Here is a 26279-nt window from a genome sequence, read left to right on the forward strand (position 1 = left end):
GTAGTCACGTTCTCCACATCTACATGAAGGACCGAAGTGTCATATGACACAAAGAACAGCTCTACCACTTCTCTTTTTGCAGTATGACTAGTTGACTTATTGATTCAATTCTTTGGAGGTTCCTTTTGACATTTTAACAAAGCGAAGAACAAAAATGACAACAGAGGATCCTTACATCTGAGATTCTCCATAAAAGATGATTTTACATAAAAGATTCTTTACCAAACTTTTTCTTTTAATTTGAGTTCTTCTACTGTTTCACGATCCTGTACTGTTATTTGTTTAACATCAAAAACAAAACTAATTAAGATGTACCTTAAAATTACCTTTGTTGGAATTCATGCTTTTGAAAACAATATTAATGGTGGGATAATATAGTGGGAAAGGTCAAACAAAAAATATTTCACTTTTTGTGCAATGAATACAGATTTTATTTTTTAAAAATAACTGACAAAAACCTTTTATAAATGACCTTTTTCACCCTGTTCTAAAAAAAAACAAGCCTGTTCTCAATGCATCATTGACAAAATTCTTCTTCTACTCCCTCAGCTGTTCAGGTTCATATCCTAAAGGCTGACAAAACAACTGAGTGGTGGAAGTTCACCGTCAACATAATTTCCGTTTACAAGCAGGGCGAGAGCCGCATCCGCCGTGGTGACCAGTTCCTATGGGTTCGCACCAAGGATGTGGCCTGCAAGTGTCCCAAAATCAACCCGGGCAAGAAGTACCTGCTGCTGGGCAATGATGAGGAGTCACCCAGCCAGGGTGGCATGGTGGCAGACAAGGGCAGCCTGGTCATCCAGTGGAGGGACACGTGGGCTCGGAGACTGAGGAAGTTCCAGCAGCGCGAGAAGAAGGGCAAGTGCAAAAAGGCCTAAAAGTGGACAGGTCTGGACAAGGAGAGAGGGAGGGAGGGCCACAACTGGACAAAAAATCAACAAAAGACATTGGCTTGGGACAGACTGCATGGAAAATTGGCATGAAGAGATTAATAGGCCAGTTTCTAGGAACTTTCTGTGAATGAGCTCACCCAGCAGTTCTTTCGCTCTGAGGATTTTGCCAAGTTTGCACCTACACCAGTGTAGAAGGTAGTTTTATTTGACCGTTCTGACTCGGCACAACTTCTTCATGTCTTGGACAAATTGTAATGACCAGTCTGATGCTAAACAAATCACCAGCATAAGAAAAGAAGACTGGGGGGAAAGGGGGCTCATAATAGGTATAGCAAAATGCATCATTATTCCTGAGAATTATTTATTGTATCAAAATCAACACATTCTATCATAAATCATTCAAATCAGAAATGTATATGTAAACAGTTGATCCATAAAAGGTCTCACAATGTTTTGGTCTCAAGGTAGAACTCTGCACCAGGTTGAAAAGTTGTATTCTGTGACAAACACTACACAAGACGGAAAGTTTTTTGGTTTGCGTACGCACATCACTTCGTTTTGTCTGGGTTGATTCTCTTTATTTTGAAATGTGATGGTTGATGCCTGTCTCGATGCTTATAACGTCCTCTGCAAGCAAAATGATGAATTAAAATTTCTGGACTTTATCCAGACACTTTCTGTGTGTGAGCACAACAAACAATCCCCATGTGACCGCTGACATCTGTATATTCAGCCAAATTCATCCCATCTATGATTCTATGTCCAGAAAAACAGTATTATTTTTGTGGGTGAATTTAGGAGAAGGTATGTAATAATTGCAACAGCTATCTGCACCTGAATTTCTGTCTTTTTGACACCACTGGAATATGCAATTATTACTGCATACATATCAGCGGCGTGAAAAAAAAAAAAAAATACCACAGATGTAAAAGACACAGTGACTATTCTCTCATCAACGCAAAAATATTGTATGTAACATAATATTAGTCTGCAGCTCAATTAATTTCATCACAGTGTACATATCTATTTGGGCTTCCCATGTCCAATGGTCCTTTTCTCTGTTTAAGTTCACACCTACTGTCTGGTCTTGTGAAGGTACTATGAAATGGTGCAAAAATAGTCTGTTAAGTTTTTTTTTTTAATTAGCATATAATATTAACTCACAGTGATATTTTTATTTGCTTAAAAAACTTTTTATTCACATTTTATTAATTCCATTTTTATTAGAAATAGTCCAACTTTTCTATCTTTTATTTTGGAGAGCATAAAGAGAGCAGATTAAAAAAATTATAATCGGATAAAACTATTTATACATGATTACACATTACTGTCCATCTTTGTATCAGTGTTTGCAATAATCATTATCAAAATCACGTTTGTCACTCACTAATTTCAGATCGTTCTATCGGAGCATCACTTCCTGTCCGAACTCACATGAAATGTAAATTTTACTGTTTCCAATGCAAGACATCTGCCATGTTGTTTGATTGTGTGTACTAATATATATTGGTTATTATATGGATGTATTTTATGACATTAATGTTGTTGTTTTTTACTGTTTAGATTTTTGTGATTCATAAAGCAGATGACAGAAACGCAAACTACTGAACAGCAGCCTGGTAGAGAAAATAAATCCTTTTATCTCATCACTAGGGTTCTATCTGTCCACTCTCTTTGTTGTTGGTGGACAAAGGGATGATCTGGCCCAGATGGTTTTAGTTTGGGGTGTGGTGCATAGATGTCCATCCACAGTTGAAGACAGCCATCAAGACAGATGCCTTGTCTCAATATTCTAAGCCCACAGTTCACAGGGACTGGGCGATTACATTAATCACAATGTTATTCAATTCATAGGTAGGAAACAGTCAAAAATATTTTTATGAATAGTTTAAAATCATGTGACATTTATAATGATAAATGGCACAGACAACAGTCATAATTTGGTGGAATTTGTTAGTTCAGTGGATTAGATGTAAATTTAGGCTACACCACAATATGTAAAACAATGACATAAACATATCACATAGTCTTAATTAAGAAACTGAATGTACTTAAAATATAAAACTAGTGCATCTTTACATTTAGTTACATTGTACATTTATTTGAAGAATGATTTATTAATAATTACAAATTTATTAATTTGGTACATATATATATATATATAAATGATGGATATTATCATTAACATTCATAGTATCAAAGTGAAAATGTTGCTGTTAACTAAACACTTATGTTCTTGCATTATGAACAGTTCTACTAAGTCACACTGCTAACATGATCCATTAATAACAAAAAAATCCAACAATAACAAAAGAAAATCTGACAAGAATCAGTGGTTTTACCATTGTATATTTACATATGAATTTTGGGACATTGTGTTAATTATCAATATAGTCTTACAAGACAGAATTGCTCCAATTATGAGGGAAAACAATGGTGTAATCTGTAGCATGAACACATAAAATGAACATAATATTATCATGGATCTTCATGGACATAATTGGGTCAGGACTGAAACTGTACGAGTCTTTGCCTAAATTGTCTTCAAGAAGTACAATGCTCACATATATTATTTATTAGATTTTTTTTTTTTAATTTAGACATTTGCTCATCCAGATCAGAGTGTCTATTAACTGTAAATTTCATTTATTGGAAACTTTTAGAAACATACCTATAATGTACAGAAGTGGCAAGTCAGGTCAGGTGTTAGGACCACCCAAACCCAATCAGTATTCTGCACAAATCATCTGCTTTGCTCAGCAGTAGCTTCATTTTCACACAGAAAGTGAGAAAAAGAAGAAAATGAGGAACATGATTGAGCATTGTGCTCTCTAAACCATCCAAGTTGGATTATATTAATTTTATCACCTTCAAATCGGCCAGACAGCCACCACGATTATAGCGATTAGCAGGAGAACAATCACTGTCAACATTCCTGCAATGAAGGAGAAAAAATCTGAGGTTAGACCACCACCACAACTACAATTTCCTAAAGCACTAATGAAATTAAAGACAAGTGCTTGAAGACGTTCATGAGTTGTCCATGAACAGAGTGGTCTGTGAAGGAACTACTGAAGCTTTACTGTATATAAGTTGTAGTTCCTGAAAAACAAGAAGTGTCAGATCAAATAAGACCAAGATGGTGCCCGTGTCTACATTTGCTGGTTCTAATGGGGGAAGGACCTGTTGGAATGGAACCACACTGCTGAGCTTTAAAAATGCTGCTGTTGGTGCATTTCTCCAAAAATCATCTGAGCTCTTCCAAGTAAAAGTTTCAGGGGTAAATGTGCCCCTGTGGTGTCAAATTTCAAAATTTCTAACTAACAACCAAGCAAGCAGCAGATTTGTTCCAGTATATAGCCTAAAATGAAATACCCAATCCCTTTGCACTTACATGTATAAAATAGTCACATGTGTCTTAATTTTGGGTTCATCACTAGCGCTCAAACTGTCCCAATCACAGGAACAATCACGTTGAAGATGATACTCTTATTGCTCTTCAGATTTTCCACATAATGAAGAAGAGCTTCACATCAGATGTTCTGAATCAAAGAGAACACATTTTGTTGTGTTACTGTGTGCTGTGCTGCAGAGTATCACAATGACTATAACTTCACTTTCAGATATATTCACCACTTTACAGTTTTACCAAAACTATTCTTCCACATCAACATAGTTATAAAAAGACATTAAAAGTCCCTCATAGTATTAAGTGATGCTGCCGGTCGCAATACATGGCTGGTCTTCTATAACTCTGGGGTCAGAAACCTGCAGCTCTCCTGTCACACAAGGTTTAATAAAAAATCTGAACTCACTCAGAATTATAGTTGTTTTTGCGGCCTGTCTTAATTTTAGTTTTAGTCTAGTCTTTGAGTCAAGCTTTCATTTTAGTGAAATGGATGGGAAATACTGCATAATAATAAAACGATTAAATGAAAGGAAATACCATTAAGTCTAGTCTTTGTCAACGAAAATGAAGAGATATTTTAGTACTGTATACTTTATTTTAGTATACAATACAGGCCAAAAGTCACAAGTTCTCATTCAATGTGTTTTCTTTATTTTTATGACCATTTACATTGCTAGATTCTCATTGAAGGGATCAAAACTATGAATGAACACATGTGGAGTTATGAACTTAAAAAAAGTGGAGACCTGGCCTCCACAGTCACCGGACCTGATCCCAATCGAGATGGTTTGGGGTGAGCTGGACCGCAGAGTGACGGCAAAGGGGCCAACTAGTGCTAAATACCTATTGGAACTCCTTCAAGACTGTTGGAAAACCATTTCAGGTGACAACCTCTTGAAGCTCATCGAGAGAATGGTGGCTATTTTGAAGAAACTAGAATATAAAACATATTTTTTTTGTTAAGTACATAACTCCACATGTGTTCATTCACAGTTTTGATGCCTTCAGTGAGAAGCTACCATTGTAAATGGTCATGAAAATAAAGCAAACACATATTATATATTTAATTATGTTATTGTCACATGACCAGCATTTGTGTTGTGTATGGTCTTGTTTTAGTTACGTCATAAAGGATTATTAAGATATTTCACCAAAGATTTTGTTGATGAAAAAACTACTCGGAATGTACCATCCCTGTACACTTCTCCCTGGATGCCTGTCAGGCTGCCCACTGCTCACCAAGGTGAACAGTTAAATGCAGAGAACACATTTTGTTGTGTTACTGTGTGCTGTGCTGCAGGGTATCACAATGACAATCACTTCACTTTCAGATATATTCACCACTTTACAGTTTTACCAAAACTATTCTTCCACATCAACATAGTTATAAGGAATTGCAATCAAGAAGAAGACCACTGATGTCCAGGTTCTTGTGTAAGCTGTCATGGTTAAAACCAGAGATTTTTTGTCTCACATGTTTGCCTTTTGTACTCCAGGTTTACATTTCTGTCATATTTTGCCTGACTTGCTATGCATTCCTTAGCATTGAGTAACTGCCCATGGGCCCAAAGGGAAACAAAAAGCAAGCAGTAGATGAAGACAAGCGGAATTAATTGGGTGTGTTATTATGAAATGCCAGTCCTCCTGCAGCTACACGTCTGTAGCAAGAAATTGTTATACCCCTCTCCCTACCCCACCCACCCAAATTCCACTGGGCCAAGGTTACGGTTAGAATATAAAATGGTGAATATTAAACCCTGTCCTGCATTATTAAGCTGAAAACTCAATGCTTGGAGCACAGTCCAAAAAGAACCAATCATAGTCCTGGAGGACCCCTAACCCACACTGTACACTCACACACAAGCCCGGCCTCCTTTTATGTCTTAACACTGCAATGTCCACATTTGCTGTGCAAAGAGAGAACATTCAGACTTTCTTCCTTGCCATTTGATCACACAATGTAAAGACACTGCTGCTGATTTGGGGGACTGAGGAACTTATGTGAGCAACACTTTAAACTGAAGGCTTATCGGATGTGCATCCTGAAGGACAGGAAATGTTTCATACACTAACTGGAAGGACACCTATCCTTAATGAAAGCAATGGACCTCCTTTGTTGGCTCCTACAAACCAAAAACCTCTTGCTTTGGAAGTGAGGTGAATGAGTCAGGAAGTACAGGCTGAGAGGATTTGGGTTTGAGAGGGTGGAGCTGCCTGAGCACAAGTCTTTGTTGGAAATAACTAATCCTATATATAGAAATCCACCCCGATTGAACCTTTGTTGCCCATCTCTGGTGAAAAGGAACTTTTCAAAAGGAATCTTCTAACTTTTACATGTCGCCTGGGATTTTCCTTGCAGGCACTTGACTGTCCTGTCACAGCATGATAGCTTTGTTCAATGACACAAAATTCATTACAGCAGGACTCTTGATATTGGCAAGTGTGATTTCTGTTCCTGGTTGATAGAGTGGTGAATTCCAGCAACTTGAGCAGCAATGAAATCTGCGTATGTCTAACGTATGTTAGAACTTTTTAGCCCTTGTTCTGCAGGAATGAGGCACAGTGTGAGTCACGCCAGTGCCATCGACACCTTCACACAGGAAAGGTTCCTTCAGAGGCACTGACCCACTACAAGGACCAGCCTCATCTCATTTTGGTATTCAGCTTGGCAACAAAACATAGAGGCAATTTGACAGTCCCAGCTACTCATTCCTTCAAGCATGCAACCTCACATGACTTACAACTCTACAAACAAGTCCATTCTTTGTGCAAATCCAAGTGATGAACTCAAAAATCATGCACAGAAACATTATTTGTCTTTAGAAGACAGTGGTAACAGACAACAGCTGTTCTTGAATTTGAAGTCAGTTCTTGAATTTGAAAAGTCATTCTGCTACCACAACCACCAACACCATAATGACTAAAGCTTCAGGAATTTTCAAATTGGCCATTAGCATTATAATGGACAAGCAGTGTAGACCATGACACTGGTCCAGAGGTGGAAAAAGTACTGAAAGAAATTAATTAGGTAAATGTGTGTTTACTTTGCTTAAATTCTACTCACGTAAAAGTACCTATCTAAAAATCTACTTGAGTAAAAGTAAAAATTACTTAATTTAAAATTTACTTTCAGTAAAAGTTAGTTACTTTTAATTACTTGATGTAAAACGACTAGAGAGGACTAGTCACACATCCCATACAGTTTGTATTCAATTTTTAGGTGGTATAATGTTCAGACCACCCCATAAAACATTTTTAAGCACAGTTGGCCACAAAAAACAAATTATGAATTGTATGGTCAAACGCAAACACTACAATAAAAAAAGAAAATAAAGCCAAAATCAAATCTGAAACAGTCAAAATTCCTTATTAACAAACTGCTTTTTGTTCTTTCTATAGCAAACATAAATATATCAGTTGTCTTTACTGACAAATAAGCACACTGATATAAGAAATTAAATAAAGCATCCTGCCCCACAGAATACTACAGTATTAGACTATAAAGCTCTTGGTCAGTTTGAGCAATATAATGTATGGAATACACAGGCAAAAAGTATATACAGTGCATCCGAAAAGTATTCACAGTAGCGCATTATTTTTCCCACATTTATGTTACAGCCATATTCCAAAATAGATTTTTTGAAAAAGAACCGTGTGGTGATGAGAGAACAGAATGTAGAATGTAGCCTGCAGAATGTAGCCTGCAAATGGTGTCAGTGCAGGGTTTGTGACGATTTGTACAATAGGAAAGAAAGAATGAAATAATAATAATAAGTCCTACAGTTTTAGGGTTGGAGAAGTCCAGAATGTAGTCCAGTGTCATGGTCTACATTACATATCCATTATGGTGTCACTGGTCCATTTGAAGATCCCTGAAGCTGCAGTTGTGGTGGTGGCTGTGGTGACCCTCTGGTTCGTTTCATGCTATGTTCTCGTTTAGCAGTTGTCAGGAACCAGGATTTATCTGTTGGTCTCTTCACTGGAGTCTGCCAGTAGTCTGGGCGCTTGATTCCAAAAACAAACAGAAGCAGCGGCAGACGGTTGCACTGTACGACCGATACTGAAATATGTGGTAATAGTGGTATATTGGTGCTACAGTGGCCCGGTACACTAATTAGGACAGCCTAACTAGGGTGAATTTAACATTGTCTGTGTCTAACAGGGGGACTCTGTGATAAACTGGACACTGTGTCAAAGTGAAGTGAAATGAGTGTCTAGGACTTTAACAAAAAGCCAGAGAAAACAGATAGGTTTTCAGATTGTATTTAAACACTGACACTGTGTCTGAGTCCCAGACACTGACAGGCAAGCTGTTCCACAACTGCAGTGCTCTATAGGAGAAGGATCTGCTCCCAGCTGTGACCTTCTGTACTTTTGGTACCAGTAGTGACCCCGCACCCATTGATCGAAGGGGCCGTGGTGAGTCGTAAAGAACTAAAAGTTCACTCAAGTATTGCGGGGCGAGACCATTTAGAGTTTTATTGGTCAAAAGTTGATGGCTAATCAGTGCAGTGATCCTAAAACTCCATTTTCTGTTTCGCTGTTAGTGCCCGTGTGACACCCACAAGCACAGGTTCACTTGAGGTTTTGGCAAATTTATTAAAGATAAAAAAAGAGAAAGTAGTTGTACATAAGTATTCAGCCTGTGCCATAAAACTCAAAATTAAGCTAATTTGCCTCCTGATTCCCCTGATGCTTCTGCAGCTTAACTGAAAGTGAAGTGATTGTCATTGTGAAGCACAGCAAGCATAACACAAGGTGCACACAACAAAATGTGTCCTCTGCATTTAACCCATCACTTTAGTAAGCAGTGGGCAGCCATGACAGTGGGCGCAAGGGGGGCAGTGTGTGGGGATGGTACTCAGTAGCACCTTGGACGATTGGGATTCGAACCGGCAGTCTTCCAACTACGGGTCCGTTTCCTTACACGCTAAGCCACCACTGCCTTTAATTGGAGTCAAGCTGTGGAAAACAACCTGTGGACGTGGGAAAGGCACACATCTGTCTATATAAGTTACCACAGTTGACAATTCATGTCAGAGCACAAACCAAGCACAAAATCAAAGGAATTGTTTGTAGACCTCTGAGACAGGATGGTCTCTAGTCACAAATCTACAGAAGGTTACAGAAAAATATCTGCTGCTTTGAAGGTCCCAATGAGCATAGTTCAAAACCACTAGGACTCTTCTTAGAGCTGGCCAACCACCTAATCTGATCAGGGGAGAAGGGCCTTAGTCAGGGAGGTGAGCTGAATCAGATGTTCAGTCTTTCAGAACTCCAGAGGTCCTCTATGGACAGAAAAACATTCTAAAAGGACAACCATTTCTGCAGCAATTTAACAATGGTAGAGTGTCCATATGGAAGCCACTCCTTAGTAAAAGGCGCATGGCCTGACCATAAGAAACAAAACTCTCTGGTCTTTGGTATGAATGCCAGGTGGCACGTTTGGTGGAAACCAGGCAACGCTCATCATCAGGCCAATACCATCCCTACAGTGAAGCATGGTGGTGGCAGCATCATGGTGTGGAGATATTTTTCAGCTGCAGGAACCGGAAGACTAGTCAGGGTACAGAAAAAGATGATTGCAGCAATGAAAAACAGCTTTAAGCGCTCTCGAACTAAGACAGGACAATGGCCCTAAGCACATAGTCAAGATATCAAAAGAATGGCTTCAGGACAGCTCTGTGAATGTCCTTGAGTGACCCAGCCAGGACTCATACTTGAATCCGATTGAACATCTCTAGAGAGATCTTAAAATGGCACCGACGGATGTATTTAAGCCATTTTTAAATATAAAAAAAATCTATTTTGGAATATTCCCACAAAAAATGTGGAAAAACAAATGCGCTGTGAATACATTTACATTTACAGCATTTACCAGACACCCTATCCAAAGCAACTTACAATCAGTAGTTACAGGGACAGTCACCCTGGAACAATTTAGGGTTAAGTGTCTTTCTCAGGGACACAATGGTAGTAAGTGGGATTTGAACCTGGGTCTTCTGGTTCATAGGCGAGTGTGTTACCCAGTAGGCTACTACTACCCTTACTTACTTACTACTCTACCTACTACCACATGCTTTCAGGTTGCAGGCTGTACAAGTTTAGACTACTACAGACACTCAGCACTGATCATTGTTTGTGTCAAACTAACTGTAAATTTGTTAGAACATATGATGGCTTACTCTGTGCTTGAAGTGATGAATGGAGCATTATTATTTGGGTCAACAACATTTTCGGAAGATTTTGTTACAAGTAGCAAAATAACATGAAGAATTCCCAGATACCTTTTCATTGATTGTTGTGTTGCATTTTGTCCAGATACAATACGACTATTTTCTGATTGGCTATTGTGTAGGCCTTTTTGTTTTATGATTGGCTGGTAATTGACCAGCTCTAGGACCCACGGGCATTTCATTTTTTACTCATTAACGTGTTTTTTTTCCAATGTAGCAACGTATAATACTTAAAAAGTAAAAGTAAAATTACCTATTTAAAAAAACGACCTATTACCTATTTAAAAAACTACAAATTACTCACAAAAACTATTCAATTACAGCAACATGAGTAAATGTAATTTGTTACTTTCCACCTCTGCACTTGACTATACCCATTGTGCACTGTCCAAGTACCTCTACACATGGACAGATGCTCTATACTGCACTTTGGACTTTCCTCTATCTACACCTGTTAGAATATTTTTTTTCTTGGACAAATCATTACCAACCCTGCACTGACACCAATTGCAGGCTCACTCTGACTCACTCCTTCCCACAGTATGTCCCTTTTTTGTTTCCTTGTGTGCAGAAATGGTCAAAGTCTGGGGGGGTGTCAACTGTAGGGTCTGTCAAAGCCCATTGAGACATAATGTATGTGATTTATAGCTACATAAGAAAAAAGGTTGGTGTTGCTCTGACAAAGACCAAGTTGTTACTACATTTACATTTACATTTAGAGCATTTATCAGACGCCCTTATCCAGAGCGACTTACAATCAGTAGTTACAGGGACTACTTAGGGTTAAGTGTCTTGCTCAGGGACACAATGGTAGTAAGTGGGATTTGAACCTGGGTCTTCTGGTTCATAGGCGAGTGCGTTACCCACTAGGCTACTACCACCCTACTACTAGGGGCTTCCTGTTATGGAGTGATCAATACAGACCAAAGGTGATGGAAGAAAATGCAATGGTAATACACTAGATCTCAATGTATTTGAGCCTCTGCAGGGCATAGCATGAATCGCTGTTAATGTCTTGGTACCAGAAACTGAAGGAGAGCTTCAGAGGTCTTTTGGAGTGCATGATACATGATTAGGCAGCAAATGGTTTTAACATTGTGGCTGACTGATGTTTGTAACCAAGCTGTTTAATTAATGGCCAGTACAGATATGCTTTTAGGTGCTGATGAGTGACCATAAAATAATGGTTTTCAAATAAGCAAAATCGCAAACTGGTATTAAGATCTCATAGAATTTCCTAAATTGCTCCAGTATATACTCTTGGCACCCAGCATGAATGAGAGAGAGCTTGGAGACAAATGGCATGGGGAAGCTCACTTTCAGCACAATGTGCCCAGTGACAGGTCTGGGATTGTCAAACAAACTCCCCCTGGGGGCCGCAGGGGACAAGTAAATGGAATTATCTGTAAAATTAGCTTCTTGTATCATGCTCCACCCCCCGCCTGTTACCGTGGCGTCGCAATGCAGCTATGGTTTCCCAGGCAGCAAGGGTCAGGCCTTACTGGGCTACCTCTAGCTACCTCCATGGGTTACCATGGGCTACCTCCATGGCCCTCTCCCCCAGCTGCCTTTTCTATTTACATGTCCCACCTGCCACAAACAGCATCCCACAAACTGAAGAGGTCATTTGTTAAACTGGCCTTGTTAATTTAGGAAAAATTGCAAATGTAAAGTGTCGCGCTGTGTATACTTTCCAGATGCAGTGTTTGTGCTGTATGCATCTCTTTCAACTCAAAATTCCTACATGCCAGCAGGAAGAAATCCTCCATCACTCCCAGGTGGCCTGTCTGCTTTCTCCTTTAGCACGGTGACTGAATCTAAGGGTCTGGCATTGAAATTATTGAGATGTGGGACACGTCTGGACTTGATGTCCCAGCTCACAGAGTGTGGCATGGCATGAAAAGAGGAAAATAGGGTGCACTGCCCTTGTAAATCTGCAGCAGAGGCAGATCAAACTCACCGCAGGAAGCAGACTTCACCTCCACCAGCTTTACTCGCCGTGTCTCACTGCGGATCCTGCTGTCTGTTTTGTCCACGAGGTTTGTGAGGTCATCAATGATCTCTGAAAGAGTACAGAGAAAGAGTGTAAAAAATTCTCAAACATACATTGTTCCTTTACAGGCATTTGTGGCTTCATGGCCTATACTGAAGTAAGCTGTAACCACGGCAGACTCCTGCTTTTGATTTGCTGCCAGCCTCATGAATGGCAATGTGTGAAGGCTCTTGCCGCCTGCCCACCACCATCATTCCCAGGTTCCTCAGCTCAAGCTGGCGGTAATCTGCTCTGCCTGTGCATATCTGTGGGCCTGAGTGGGAACGTTTCACGTAGGCAGACAGTTGCTGGAACCCTTTGATTGATGAGCGTGGAATTGATATTGATTTGATAGACACAAGGCTGCAAGCCAGCAGATGCACACACATACACATTAACTAGTTGATGTATCTTATTGAAGAGTTTTCCTAAAGTCTAAAACGATCCATAAATGTAACCTACAGTATGTGTATAGAGAACAGGTATGGTGAACAGTTGCCGGTTTATTTTAATGGTTTAAATGAACTGTAAAAATTAAATGCACATTTAGCAAAATAGAGTGACTTGGACTCCACACTGATTGTCAAATTCACAAATTGAAGCACTTAAATCTCATGATTATTTGAAGATGTATGCCGCTTTTACTGTTTTACTTTTAATTGAACTAAATTTATGCAGCCAAATAAAAAAAAAGAACAAAAAATTAACTAAAAAATTAAAATGGATGGTCATAAATTCCATATAGTCTTGCATAATTTTAAATGCATAATGTTAAATAAAGTGCACATAATGCATGACTGAATATGTAAATAATAACCTCAATAATGAATCAATATTATACACATTTTTTCCCAGGGAGATGACTATGCGATAATGGATAGATTAACTTTTGATGAAATGTAGATAAAGTTATGATTTATCATTTCTCCTGCAACCGCATCCTGAATTGAACCAGATAAATCAAAGTACATGAGCAGGGGAAATTACTGCCTCTTGCACACTCATTTTAATCTGACATTTTGCGCACATTTATCATTATTGGTAAGTGTTAAGAATGAAAAGTCCAGTCTGACATATTTCATATTCATGGCTAGAGCATCGTTATTCACTGATTACAGGTCCAGACCCTTCTGCAGCTGCATTTGCTGGTCCATGGTCAGTGAACACCACCACTGGAGAGAGTTCAACAGATATGAGCAGAAAAATGGACAGTGTATGGCCTATTGAGTAAGAAAATGGACCCATTATCAGAACTGAGGTGCCCCCCCCGGGTGCATTTCATGGCTGCCCACCAAGGGCAATGGGTTAAAAGCAGAGGACACATTTCATTGTGTGCTATTCTGTTTTTCACAATGACTTTCACTTTGACTTAAAATAAAACAAATGAAAGCTTGAGAGAACAGAGGGAGCAGCAGTGGGACCATGGTTGTTCCATTAACCTGAGTTTCCTGTGCTGTGTTTCCTTTTGTATATGCCTATTTGGTAACATCTACAGGCGCAGAACTCAAAACTCAATAGATCTGGGCATTTACACAAGATTGATGTTTTATTGTTAACACACATTCCCTATATTCCTACAAAACGGGACCTTTATGGGACTGCAGGTTAGGGCATGTCACAGATCAGTGTTCAATCAGTTCTGCAGATCAACAGAATGCAGGAAGTGAGGTGAACGTGGAGGGAAATAAGACAAAAGCATCGCCACAGACAGATGCAGTTTACTGTACACAAGGAAAGCAGGAATAATGGTGGCATTCCTGCACCGGCGCTTTCCCCTCGGGAATGTGTCACACATAAAAACAGCAATTTGGAAAATGGAGAAAACAAAGACCTACTGATGATAGCAGGTAAGATAAAGATTTTTCCCTTTTGCCGCATTTGCTGAATGGGGAGGTGAGGTGCGAATCTTTCAGCGTTGTTAATAAGTGCAGTCTAGACGTCTTTTCCAAATTACACTCGCAACACAAAACAAGGAGATTAAAAGAATTCACTTTTGTTTTGTGAAAAACAGACCAAAAGCCCAGTCTGATAAATAGTGTTTATGTGGTTGAGAGAAAGTGACAGGAAGGCAAACTGACAGAGAAAGAGAGAAATGATATAGGTGGACAAATGCCTGCCCCCATGGACCTGAGACCCAATCACATTAAAAGTATTTACATTTGCATTCAGTTGACACATCCAATCTGTATAGGATCCCAGAAAATTCTACAGCCAATATGCAATTGTAAGGCAAGAAAAAAACCACCCTCACAATTCCAAATGCATCCGTAATGAGGATTATATCTAAAGTTTTAATAAGATACAACTTAAAAGTTAATAAGAAACCAAAATAGGAGGAAAATGACAAAAATATATACATATGCAAAAAGGCTCCTAACTGATCTGCTTCTGAAATACTGCCATTGGTGTTTTGGTACATGGACAGAACAGACACAATAAACATAATGAAACACACTCTGCATTTCCTGCCACGCATCCTCCCAACTCATTCACTTATAGATGCATCTATAATCCATTCTTGTGGATGACTGTCTCGTTTCCTGGGTCTTGCTATGGGTGTTTAGAGTTTTAGAGTTTATATGAAGAAAGTGAGCCACCATGGTGTCATCTACTATCATTTCGACAACAGGATGCAATTGTGGTGTTCACATGATACACATTCTCAAAAGGCACCCATCTCCGAGCCAAGCAGATATTTTGATTATCTTTCATTTGCTTCCTGGTTTCCAGGAGGATGCACTTGTTAAGAGGTCAGTTTTCCGGCCGGACATTCAGCATAGAACTCCATTTCAGTCTGGTGTCGAGGAGACCGGGACACAAATCCTTCAGAGGAGAATATGGCAGAAAAGGATTTTACTTGTCCCATCACTCCCTGCCAGCGCCAGTGTCCATTTCCAATTTTGTTTCCATTTGTGACTCACTCCGGTTTCTGTTTCCCATTAACAGACCGCTCTTATCTCATGCACAACGGTCAACACTGTGTTTAAGGGACGAGTAAACAAAAATTTCCGATGAAGCCATGTGTCTTTAATTCCTCATAACATGTTATGTTGATGAGTGATGATATTCCACTGACATCAAAATGGCAGGATGGAGTCGATTTTACATAAAACATGCCCACAACTGGAAGTTGAAGTGAATGAAGTGCGGGTGAGAGGCTGGCAGGTTCAGGTGTTCCTGTAAGGTTTTCTTCTTTTGTACCAACTTCTTTTGTACCTACAAGCAGACCTGACATGGCTAAAAATCAAACTTTCCCTCAAGCTGGACCTCGGACATCAGTCAATGAGCAATCAAACTGCAAATCTGAAGCCCTGCCCGCAGAAGTCATAAAAGTTTCTGGGTCACTCACCCATCTTATATAAGGACTGTATAAGAGGAACGGTCAAACGGTGCCAGGGTGACCACAGGACTCCACCTTCCTTACTCCAGTGATTGCTCCAGGGAACTGAACAGGACAAAGAGCACAATCATTCCTCACAAACTAGTTGGCCTAGTGGCAACATAACCAAGGAAAACAGTCATTACCGGAACTCCCCCACACCAACTTTTTTCATCCCTGTGGATACTCCAAATGAACTCACCCAGAGGATTAATGCATGGTGCTTTAAGCCCTGAGAGGAGCGTTGAGCTGCCTCCAATATGCCGTAGCAACTGCAGGACTGCACCCGCTATGCAAAAACCTATGGGGCTGAAATGTTTGCGCAACTCTGACAAGAGAAGTGAAAAGACAATATACAAGCACTCTCTTGCAATCAATCCTGCCAAGCTGTTCCAGAAGGAAAAAAGCTGACCGAATGTTTATTTGCTCTGTAATTGTTTACAACGGCTGAAGAAAATGCAATGCTGTGGTCAGAAATCCATTCTGGTGTTTATTTTCCATCAGGGGAAATGTGTGCCGATTGACTCCCCAATCATTGATTAAACAACTCAATCCGCGGCCTCTCCTGCCCAAACTTGTCCAGCATTGTGGTTGGTGTCTTTACAATAAAATCCCACTTCAGCTTCAGATTGTGGTACAAACTGGTATATTGCTCCCTGTGCAGTCTGGTAGGCTCTTTGGACTGGAGGCCTGTCCTACCATGTGTTCATGGCTGGAACTACATGTGTGATACATGTGTGATGACTGAGATGCATTTGATATTCATCAGTATATGTGACACTAAAGAAAACAACATAAACCAAATGCAAACAGGAAGACTTAACAGAAGGGTTAGAAGGCCACTGAACTCTACACTCCAGTCTACAGTGACGGTCATGTGAAATGACAAACAAGTAAAGAGAAAAGCCCTGTCAAACATTTATAAAACTTCAAAATACATGTAACAAAAAAGTTGTTCATTTGTGATAAACTATTTATGTAAATCCTCAGAACGCCTGACCTAAAACTAGTTCTAACTAGTGCCAGTTCAAAATGAGTGGCTTGAAAAGGCCAGGTATAGAGAACAGCACTCACACACTTTTTTAATTAAAACTAAAAAAAAAAAAAGAGAATTGACAAATGTCACCTTATGAACGTGAATCTGGACCACTTTCCAAATTCTTAATCTTTGTACATGATCCTTTTAGAATCAAGAACTTTTGCATGGGCATTGATGAGTGAATATACTTGAGTATTGGGCTTTTGCAGTCATGCTCTGAAATAGCGCAATTAAAGTGTTGAGTTGTAAGCCTCTGGTGAGGTGCTCCTGTGCTCTGATCAGCCTCATTGCAGGGTGGGACCACTATACAACATTTTTTTTCCACTCGTCGGTTGTAGGGAATGGCCTACCTGAATCCTGCCAACTCGACACCGGCACGGGAGATTCATTGTTGTGCAGGCAGCCAAAAATTGATTTACCACCCTCTCAGAAGAGGGGATCTGGCCTTTAAAAGCTAGACTTCAAAGGCTGTTCTCAAATCGAAAGCGTACCATCCACAGAGCATGCTTCATGCCTGCCACTGAAGCCAGACAGGAAGTCAGCCAACAAAGAGAAGATGTAATGAAGAAGGGGTTAGAGTTGTCCTGCAGTAAAGCAGTCTGCTCAGAGGATGCTAACAGATGAATCTATCCTCACAGGCTCAGCGCAATTTGTCCATCACACCTAAAACAAGGCCAGCCAGCACCTTCTCACAGGACAGAGAAAATAAAATCCTATCAAAACCAGAATGCTGGAGCTTCCATTCACTCCCTAAAGTCAAAGTAAAAGTGAACACACAGAACTAATGAAACAGGCATGCAGTAAAACTATAAAAATACATCATTACATATTCCAAACATTTTACTTCCTCAAGATACCAAAGAAACTTTGCTGTTTTCATCAAGAAAATCCAGAGAAAAACACTTCAGTGTTAAAAGCTGATAGTACAATAAAATGTAAATGTAAAATTAATTTCCATGTCTTGTATTATCTTCCATAATGGCTGCCAGATTTAAAATCTGTAAATTGACTGTAAAAAAGTGAAGTAAATGGATCACCACCTAAACACCATTGATGCTTTATGCTGCAATGCTCCACATGGGGGAGGGGCAGTGGTGGCCTAGCGGTTAAGGAAGCAGCCCCATAATCAGAAGGTTGCCGGTTCGAATCCCGAGCCGCCAAGGTGCCACTGAGCCCAGCACCGTCCCCACACACTGCTCCCTGGGCACCTGTCATGGCTGCCCACTGCTCACTAAGGGTGATTGGTTAAAAGCAGAGGACACATTTTGTTGTGTGCACCGTGTGCTGTGCTGTGTATCACAATGACAGTGACTTCACAATGTTTTTATTTATTACAAAACTTGTTACACCTCAGTGACAGAAGCGGAGGAGCAGGACTGATTTCCAGCCAAAATCTGCTGGCTCTCAGAGATGCTTGAAGGCTCCTGTGTACACAACACACCATGAAGCGGTTTGGGAACCTACACAAATCAAACAAAGCCCAAGACATTTGCGTTTCCCCTGGGGCAGTGATTGCACATCCTGGGGATGAGAATGACAATTGACTGAGCTATGGAGGAACTTTCATCCACAACAACAACAACAACAACATTTATGTAGTCAGTGTCATGGTCTAGATTACGTGTCCATAATGATGTTACTGGTCCATTTGAAGATCCCTGAAGCTATAGTTGTAACGGTGGTGGTGGCTGTGGTGACCCTCTGGTTTGTTTCATGGTATGTCCTTGTTAAGCAGTTGTCAGGAACCAGGATTTATTTGCTGGTCTCTTCACTGGGGTCTGCCAGTAGTCTGGGTGCTTGATTCCGTGTCTCGAAGAAAAACAAACAGAAGCAGCGGCAGACGGTTGCACTGTACGACCGATACTGAAATATGTGGTTATAGTGGTGTATTGGTGCTACAGTGGCCCGGTACCCTAACTAGGACAGCCTAACTAGGGTGAATTTAACTTTGTCTGTGTCTAACAGGGGGACTCTGTGATAAACTGGACTTTATAATTGACACTGCGTCAAAAAGAAGTGAAATGAGGGTCTAGGACTTTAGCAAAAAGCCAGAGAAAACAGATCGAAGGGGGCGTGGCGGTTCGTAAAGAACCAAAAGTTCACTCAGGTACTGTGGGGCGAGACCATTTAGAGCTTTATACGTTAAAAGTAGGATTTTGTAGTCGATCCTAAATTTGATGGGTAACCAGTGCAGTGATTGTAAGACTGGGGTGATGTGGTCAAATTTCCTGGACTCTGGCTGCAGCATTCTGTACTAGCTGGAGTTTACTCATGCACCTACTAGAGCATCCAGACAATAATGCATTGCAGTAATCTAACCTTGATGTAATAAATGCATGGACCAACTTTTCTGCATCATGCATTGAAATGATATTTCTTATTTTCGCAATATTTCTAAGGTGAAAGAATGCTATCCTAGTGACATTATCTACGTGTGAATTGAGTGAGAGACCTGCATCAATGATGACACCTAGATCCTTCACTTCAATACTCGGTGAGATAGAAAGGCTATCCAGGGCTATTGTGTAGTCAGCCAGTTTATGCCTGGCTGCTTGAGGCCCAAGTACAAGCACTTCTGTCTTGTCAGGGTTTAACAGGAGAAAGTTGGTGAGCATCCACTGTCTAATGTCCTTCAGACAATTCTCTATATTATTCAGCTGCTGCCTCTGATCTGGCATTGCTGACAGATACAGCTGTGTGTCGTCAGCGTAGCAATGAAAGCTAATACCGTGTTTGCGGATGACGTCGCCTAAAGGTAACATGTATAGAGAAAAAAGTAACGGACCTAGGACAGAACCTTGTGGAACACCAAACTCTACTTTACTATGTGAAGACGAAACACCATTGATGTCCACAAACTGATATTGGTTGGTCAAATATGATCTGAACCATTCAAGAGCTGCTCCCTTAATCCCAATAACATTCTCTAACCTGGCAAGGAGAACAGCGTGATCGATAGTGTCAAATGCTGCACTCAGATCAAGCAGGACAAGCAGCGAGATGCGTCCCTGATCAGAGGCCAACAGCAGGTCATTAATCAGTTTAACCAGCGCTGTCTCTGTGTTATGATGAGGTCTAAATCCTGATTGATATACTTCATGGATATTGTTACAGTCTAGGTATGCGCTCAGCTGCTGGGCTACGACTTTTTCTAAGATTTTTGATATGAACGGAAGGTTGGATATCGGTCTATAATTTGAAAGCTGACTGCGATCAAGATCCGGCTTTTTAATCAGGGGTCTAATGACTGCTACCTTGAACGAACGTGGTACGTGGCCGGTGCTAAGCGACGAGTTAACAATTTTGAGGGTAGAATTTGTAATAGCGGGTGCTATTTGCTTAAGGAACCTTGTTGGAATCGGTTCCAAAGCGCAAGTACATTGATTTGATGACAAGATTAATTTCATTAATTCATGCTCTTTAATAAGGTTGAATCGTTCTAATCGGTGGTAGTCTATTAGAAGATTATTTTCCATGGAAATATCGGCGGAGCTATTTGTTGTGCTTTTAATCTTCTCTCTATTCACGACAATTTTAGTATTAAAGAAATTCATAAAATCATCGCTACTATGATGATATTGAGTGGTAGTATCCGTTTCTGTCTTATTCCTGGTTAGTTTGGCTATAGTTTTAAACAGGAATCTGGGATTATTTTTGTTTTTATCTATTAACGAGGACAGATATGTTGATCGAGCTGCGCTAAGAGCCTTCTTATAGTTAAGTAGGCTCTCCTTCCAAGCTATTCGGAATATGTTTAATTTACTTTGACGCCATTTGCGTTCTAATTTCTGGGCGGTCTTCTTAAGTGAGCGCGTGTGATCATTATACCAAGGAATTAAGTTTTTATCTCTTACTATCTTCCTTTTGAGGGGAGCGACTATATCTAACGTACTACGCAGTGTTAGTTCTATACATTTGGTCGCTTGGTCGAGTTCAGCGGGGTCTGACGGTGAGTTTATCAGCATTGATAAATCTGGTAAGTTATTAATAAACCTCTGTGCCGTACTTGATGTAATTGTCCGTTTGTCTCTATAACAAGGGGGATTGAGTTTGTTGTGTCTGAGACATATTTTAAAAGCGATGAGGAAATGATCTGAGATCATTTCAGATTGCGGAAGAGTAACTATATCTTCTATATTTAAACCGAAGGTCAACACAAGATCGAGCGTGTGACCACCTTCGTGAGTAGGTCCTGTTATATGTTGGTTTCTAATAAAGACACAGCTTGGGTTCTTGGCCCAATTTGGCCTCTATGCCCCAACCATCGCATGACCTGAAAGACATTTTAGTCCAAAATCTAAAAATGGCAGGGACTTGTTGATGTTCACACCAATGCACGTGGTATCAGATGAAGAATTCTTTTCACTCTTTTTTCAAAATTTTACGTTGTCACTGATATTAATCCTGTTTTTCCCTAGCAACAAACTGCATAAAAGGAGCGGGAATCTGCCATTTTCTACATAATACATAAGAGATAATGACAACTGATTAGATTTTCCCCAAGTGTCCACCACTTTCCTAAAAGACTACTTAAAAGGTACAGAAAAAAGGTCAAGGAGCAAAAAAGGCAAGGAAATTGAAAGCAGAGATTAAAGTGGAATTAAAATGGAAATATCACTTGAGAAATAGTGATATCTGTAAAGAGTGCTCGTCCCTCCTCTCTGCTCCTCTTTTGCATTATAAGCTACTCATCAAAATGGAGCGTCCTGGGGAAATCTCATTGTGTGACAGGCTCAAAGGGGCTGTAATTCCGCACCACAGCTGAATTTTGTAAAGAGACTTCAGATATAGTATTATGGGACCACTATATAAAAGCAAAAAACCTTCAGAATAGAGGACATTTTAAAAACATGGAAGTCATGGAGTCCCAGAAAAAATGTCTCCAGAGTATATAAAAATGAAAACAGAAAAAGCTATTACTAAGAAAGGAAAGGGGTGAAAAGTATATGAATTAAATGGTTTGTTAGAATGAGAGATTGATGACGATGTCACCCGTAAGGCTGAGACATGCAGTACTGTACACTCAGATGTGTAATTACACTGAGGACAGAAAGTGAAAGGAAAACCGCCTCCGAGGTTTTGAACAAAATAACAAACTCTAACTGACGTTCTGTGACACTCACACATGGCCGACATGCCTTTAAAGCCCTTAACATGCCTTTCTGGTTAACCACCACTGTCAGTCTGGGATGCATGTGACCATCTCCCCTACTGTCCCCTGGTGGTCAAATTCAGCCAAAACACCAGAAGTTCTGAGAAGTTCTGCAGTGCTGCTCTTTTGTATGTCAAGTCCAAGGAAAGGAAAGAGGTGATTGACTAATTGTTACTAGAAAATACGCCTGGTCAAACAAAATAATATTAAAATAATTACTCAACAGGTAATGGCAGAAACTGCTGAGATATTATTGTCACAATATGAAAAATCGATGTAATATTTTCTACTTAGACCAGGATGCTTATTTCAAAACTCTCTCTCTCACACACATACCCACACACCCTACTACTGCAGCATCAACTCCAATGATTAGGCAATTCTATGGATGTCATGAAATATTGAAAATAAATTTCTGACCAGCAGAATGTCAAATTATAATTATGGTATTCAAATGACCCAAAACCCACTCACAATAAGTTAGGGATATTGTTATTTACATGAGTGCTTTTACTATTTGCTCTGAATTTGTATAAAATAAGTAAAAGTTCCCATTGATATTACCAATAATGTATGAGAAGACACCCCATTTTCATAAGTTTAATATTAATTACCCCAAATACTTTGACAATAACAAAATTTGACAATGTCAGTAACGGGTGTTTCCACCATTTGCCACAATGACAGCTTGACAGCAATGTCTCATGCACCTCACTATCCTCATGATGTTGTTCTAAGGCAATGTGTTCCACTCTTCCACAAGTACTAGACGAAGTTCTGCCAGGTCACGTGCCAGGTCACGTACAATCATTCAGTCTCTGCTTCAACTGGTCCCAGACGTGCTCTATGGTTCAGGTTAGGGGACATTGATGGATACACCATATGAGGCACTCCAACTTCCTGAAGCTGTGACGAGCTGTGACAAATCTGCCACGATATGGTAGTGCATTCTCATCCATGAACAGACAGTTGGGGGTGTGCTAGTGGAATTGGGGGATGATGATGGGTTCTATGATGTCTCTGAGGTAAGAATGTGCAGTGACTGAGCCTTGTACAATAACCAAATCTGTTTTGCGCTGACTGGTGATGCCTGCCCAGACAGTTGCACCCCCGGGGACCATGCTGACCTCAGCGTATCTCTCACCTTGCCTTCTCCAGCAATGTTGATGACCATTATTTTTGTGCAAGGTGACCCGAAACCCGACGGTAGACCACTGTTGCATTGTCCAGGTCACACGGTCTTGTGCCTGCTGCAAATGTTCAGTGGAGTCACCTGCAACAGTCGTCTGACATTCAAGCCAAAGCAGTTGAGCCTGTTACGAATGGTTTGTCTGGAAACCATTGTCTGGGGCTCCACTCCTGGGTCTATTATAAACCCTGCCAGTAGTTCTGCGTCTTGATGCAAGTCTGCTGATACCAGCTTTTTATATCCACAGACTGTTGAAATGGATGCCACACTGAGAAAGATTGTCTCTTGGTATTGGCCCCAACATAAGGCACACCTGTACACAATGAGACCATTACATGGAAAACACAAAATTAGGTGTGTCTATCACCCCAATTGCCTCTCTATCCTAAAAATGTTTGAAGTAAAACAAACACCATATGTATGACATCAACTATGTCTCTCACAATATCCCTAACTTATTGTGAGTAGTGTAAAATTAGACAATACATTTTTGTGCTTTCCTGGGTCCATCTAGTGATTGAGAACACAGGCAGGCCTTCTCAACTTTGATTATTAAAGGTCCCTTCAATTATTTAGCCTAATTTAAAAGCATTTGGGGGAAAAATTATATGCAATAGATCACTGGAAATAATTCAGATAATCAATGGATGAAAAAACGTGTTTGGAAGTAGCTGCAGATCAACGGACTGTGAGTTTTGTAAAAGCTTTGCACATCTAATGGCTCATGTTCTCCATGTTCATTTCTGATGCAAAAGGTTAGGGTTAGGGTTTCTAATGACAGGCCGGCTCTTTATCGCTGGCTTTGGGCCCTCAGATCATCATGTTTATTCAGTGGATTCTGAGCGTAGTGGGGACATCAGATAATACATCAAAGACCATAAGAGACTCAAAGGATTTCCTCCAAATGCTTCTTTTTGGATGTTGCAGTCTCCATAGGCTTTGCTCCCTCGGGGCAATTAACATCAGCCACTACACTTGTCGTTGGCTACCTCCTTCTGTTTTCCCAGCTGTGGGAGTGAATGTGGGAATGGACACCCCCATAAACTTGCCCATGTCTGCAGATGTGCCCTGCACAAAAGTGCACTTCAAATTCCAATGCTAATCACAACTCCTACCATTTACTCGCTAAATATACCAACAAACTTCAGAATGAAGGGGTCTTGACAAAAATAACAAGGTGTGAAAGAACAGCATCTTAGCCTTGCAAGAATTCACCACAGACACAAGTGCTAATGGGGCATTACTCAACAGAAGCGCATGGGCCAGGATGAATAGCCTTTAATGAGTTCCTGTTGGGAGTGTTCGCAATGGTGAGGCTGACCATCTCCAGCCCACAAACCCAGCATGTAGACGTCAGTGAAAGTTTATGTCAGGAGCCATAATGGGACACTTTGTTGGAGTTGGTTAACCTGCCGGCATCAACTTGGCTTCAGGCCAATTTCCCAACCATCATTTATGGAATTGGTTTCCGGCAGCTTATAGCTGAAGTTCCTTTTGAATGGTACTGGCTGAATAAAGCTTGGTGTAAAGATCTGCAACACAGAGTGAGAGATTGTTAGACATTTAAAAACAACCTCAAACACAAATGGGAAACACATGGCAAAGGCAAGTCGTCATTAGAGCCTCATTCTGTGGGATGACCCACACCGGCCTTGGAGGGAGTGAACCGCTGCTTGCTGAGTAGCAGGCTGTTGGATGTCGGTTCCAACCCGGAATGGTAAGCGCTAAGTAAACAAATAATTTTTTCCACTTCTGTCACTCAGGGATAGGGTATTTATAAAAAAAAAAAAACCAAAAAAAAAAACCATATTGACTGGGAATCCATCTACGGCAGCTGAAAATGCAACCTTTATCTTCTGCAGTCTGGGGTGACCTCCAGGGGAAAAATTACTAAAATATTAAGAGCAGACACAACTCACGAGCGTTAGGTAAACACCATCTAAAAGCTGAACTGACCATATGTTGGGGATTTCTGGGATGTCATTGACCTCAAAGACTGGATCGAAAACTTTAAAATGTCCTACTTAGCATCTGATGAGTTAAGATATGCAATAGCAACCCCTGTAAAACCTTGCACTTCATGCAAAAACAAAAATAATGTACACATTTCAACTTTGTTTCACCTCACATGTTTCTACGGGAACCTATTCTGAATCTGGCTCTAAGTGAAGCACTGCTGTTAGCTTGTTTGCTATAAGGTCAAAGAAATCCTCAGGATTTACATAAATAGATTAAAATAGGGCTTATAAAAAAACAACACAAATTCCAAAAAAGTTGGGAGGTTCTTGAAATTAAAAACAATGAAAGCAATAAAAGTATCAAATCACATGAGCAAATATTTTATTCGCAACATCGCAACATGTACGTTCTAAGAAGCGCTAATGTTAGTTAGCAATCATAAAAATTCAATACCTTGTAGAAGCTCTGCTTGGAGAACTGCAGTTCACGTGAGGATGTTTTCGGTTAAGGTGCTGTAGTTTTACAGTGTATACACTACACTACGTTGTCCACCTTACGCAGCGTAAAATGGTCCCACACTTTAGACATTTTTTGCCTTTTACGCAAATCTTCATTTTCTGCCATCTTTTGAAATGTGCTTCTGGGCATGATTTGAGCCTCTGGAGCCTAATCAGTTTTTGGAGCCTGATACAGTTTTCTATCTGCTAGAGTCTGTGGTCATGTTTTTTGTTTAATGATGTAGGCAGATAAATTCAGCACCTGGACTCTTCTAAGACAAAGTCATGCTGTTGTAAAAGCTGCAGTTTTGCATTGTCCAGCTGAAATACACAAGGTCTTCCTTGAAATAGACATCGTCTGGAGGGAAGATAGGTTACTCTAAAACCTTTTTATACCTTTCCTCATTAATAATTTCTTCCAAAACATTTTTGGGATTCAACATTCTTTATGTACAGCAGAGTCTACCAGCAGGCAGGTTATAATGCAACTTGGA

At 40.2% G+C, this 26279-nt stretch overlaps 2 protein-coding genes across 10 annotated transcripts in view; one reads left to right on the forward strand and one right to left on the reverse strand.

The window, feature by feature from the left end:
• ntn1a (netrin 1a) overlaps positions 1-1869 on the forward strand; it is a 41385-nt gene extending 39516 nt beyond the window's left edge. For all 3 annotated transcript variants that reach the window (XM_028974362.1, XM_028974363.1, XM_028974364.1), the window contains one exon: positions 550-1869. In XM_028974362.1, coding sequence (XP_028830195.1) covers positions 550-878 — 329 coding nt within the window. In that variant the 3' untranslated portion in view covers positions 879-1869. The remainder of the gene's footprint in view (positions 1-549) is intronic.
• stx8 (syntaxin 8) overlaps positions 1-26279 on the reverse strand; it is a 76965-nt gene that overhangs the window by 33138 nt on the left and 17548 nt on the right. For 2 of the 7 annotated variants that reach the window (XM_028974369.1, XM_028974367.1), the window contains exons 7-8: positions 15920-16015; positions 12499-12600 (exon numbers count right to left, since the gene is read on the reverse strand). In XM_028974369.1, coding sequence (XP_028830202.1) covers positions 12499-12600; positions 15920-16015 — 198 coding nt within the window. Of the gene's footprint in view, positions 1-2777; positions 4436-10279; positions 12601-15919; positions 16016-26279 lie in introns of those variants that run through there. The other 5 variants (XM_028974366.1, XM_028974368.1, XM_028974371.1 and 2 more) reach the window with 5 other exon arrangements.

The sequence above is a fragment of the Denticeps clupeoides genome, chromosome 3, assembly GCF_900700375.1.
Source record: "Denticeps clupeoides chromosome 3, fDenClu1.1, whole genome shotgun sequence".
In the NCBI taxonomy this organism is placed as follows: Eukaryota; Metazoa; Chordata; class Actinopteri; order Clupeiformes; family Denticipitidae; genus Denticeps; species Denticeps clupeoides.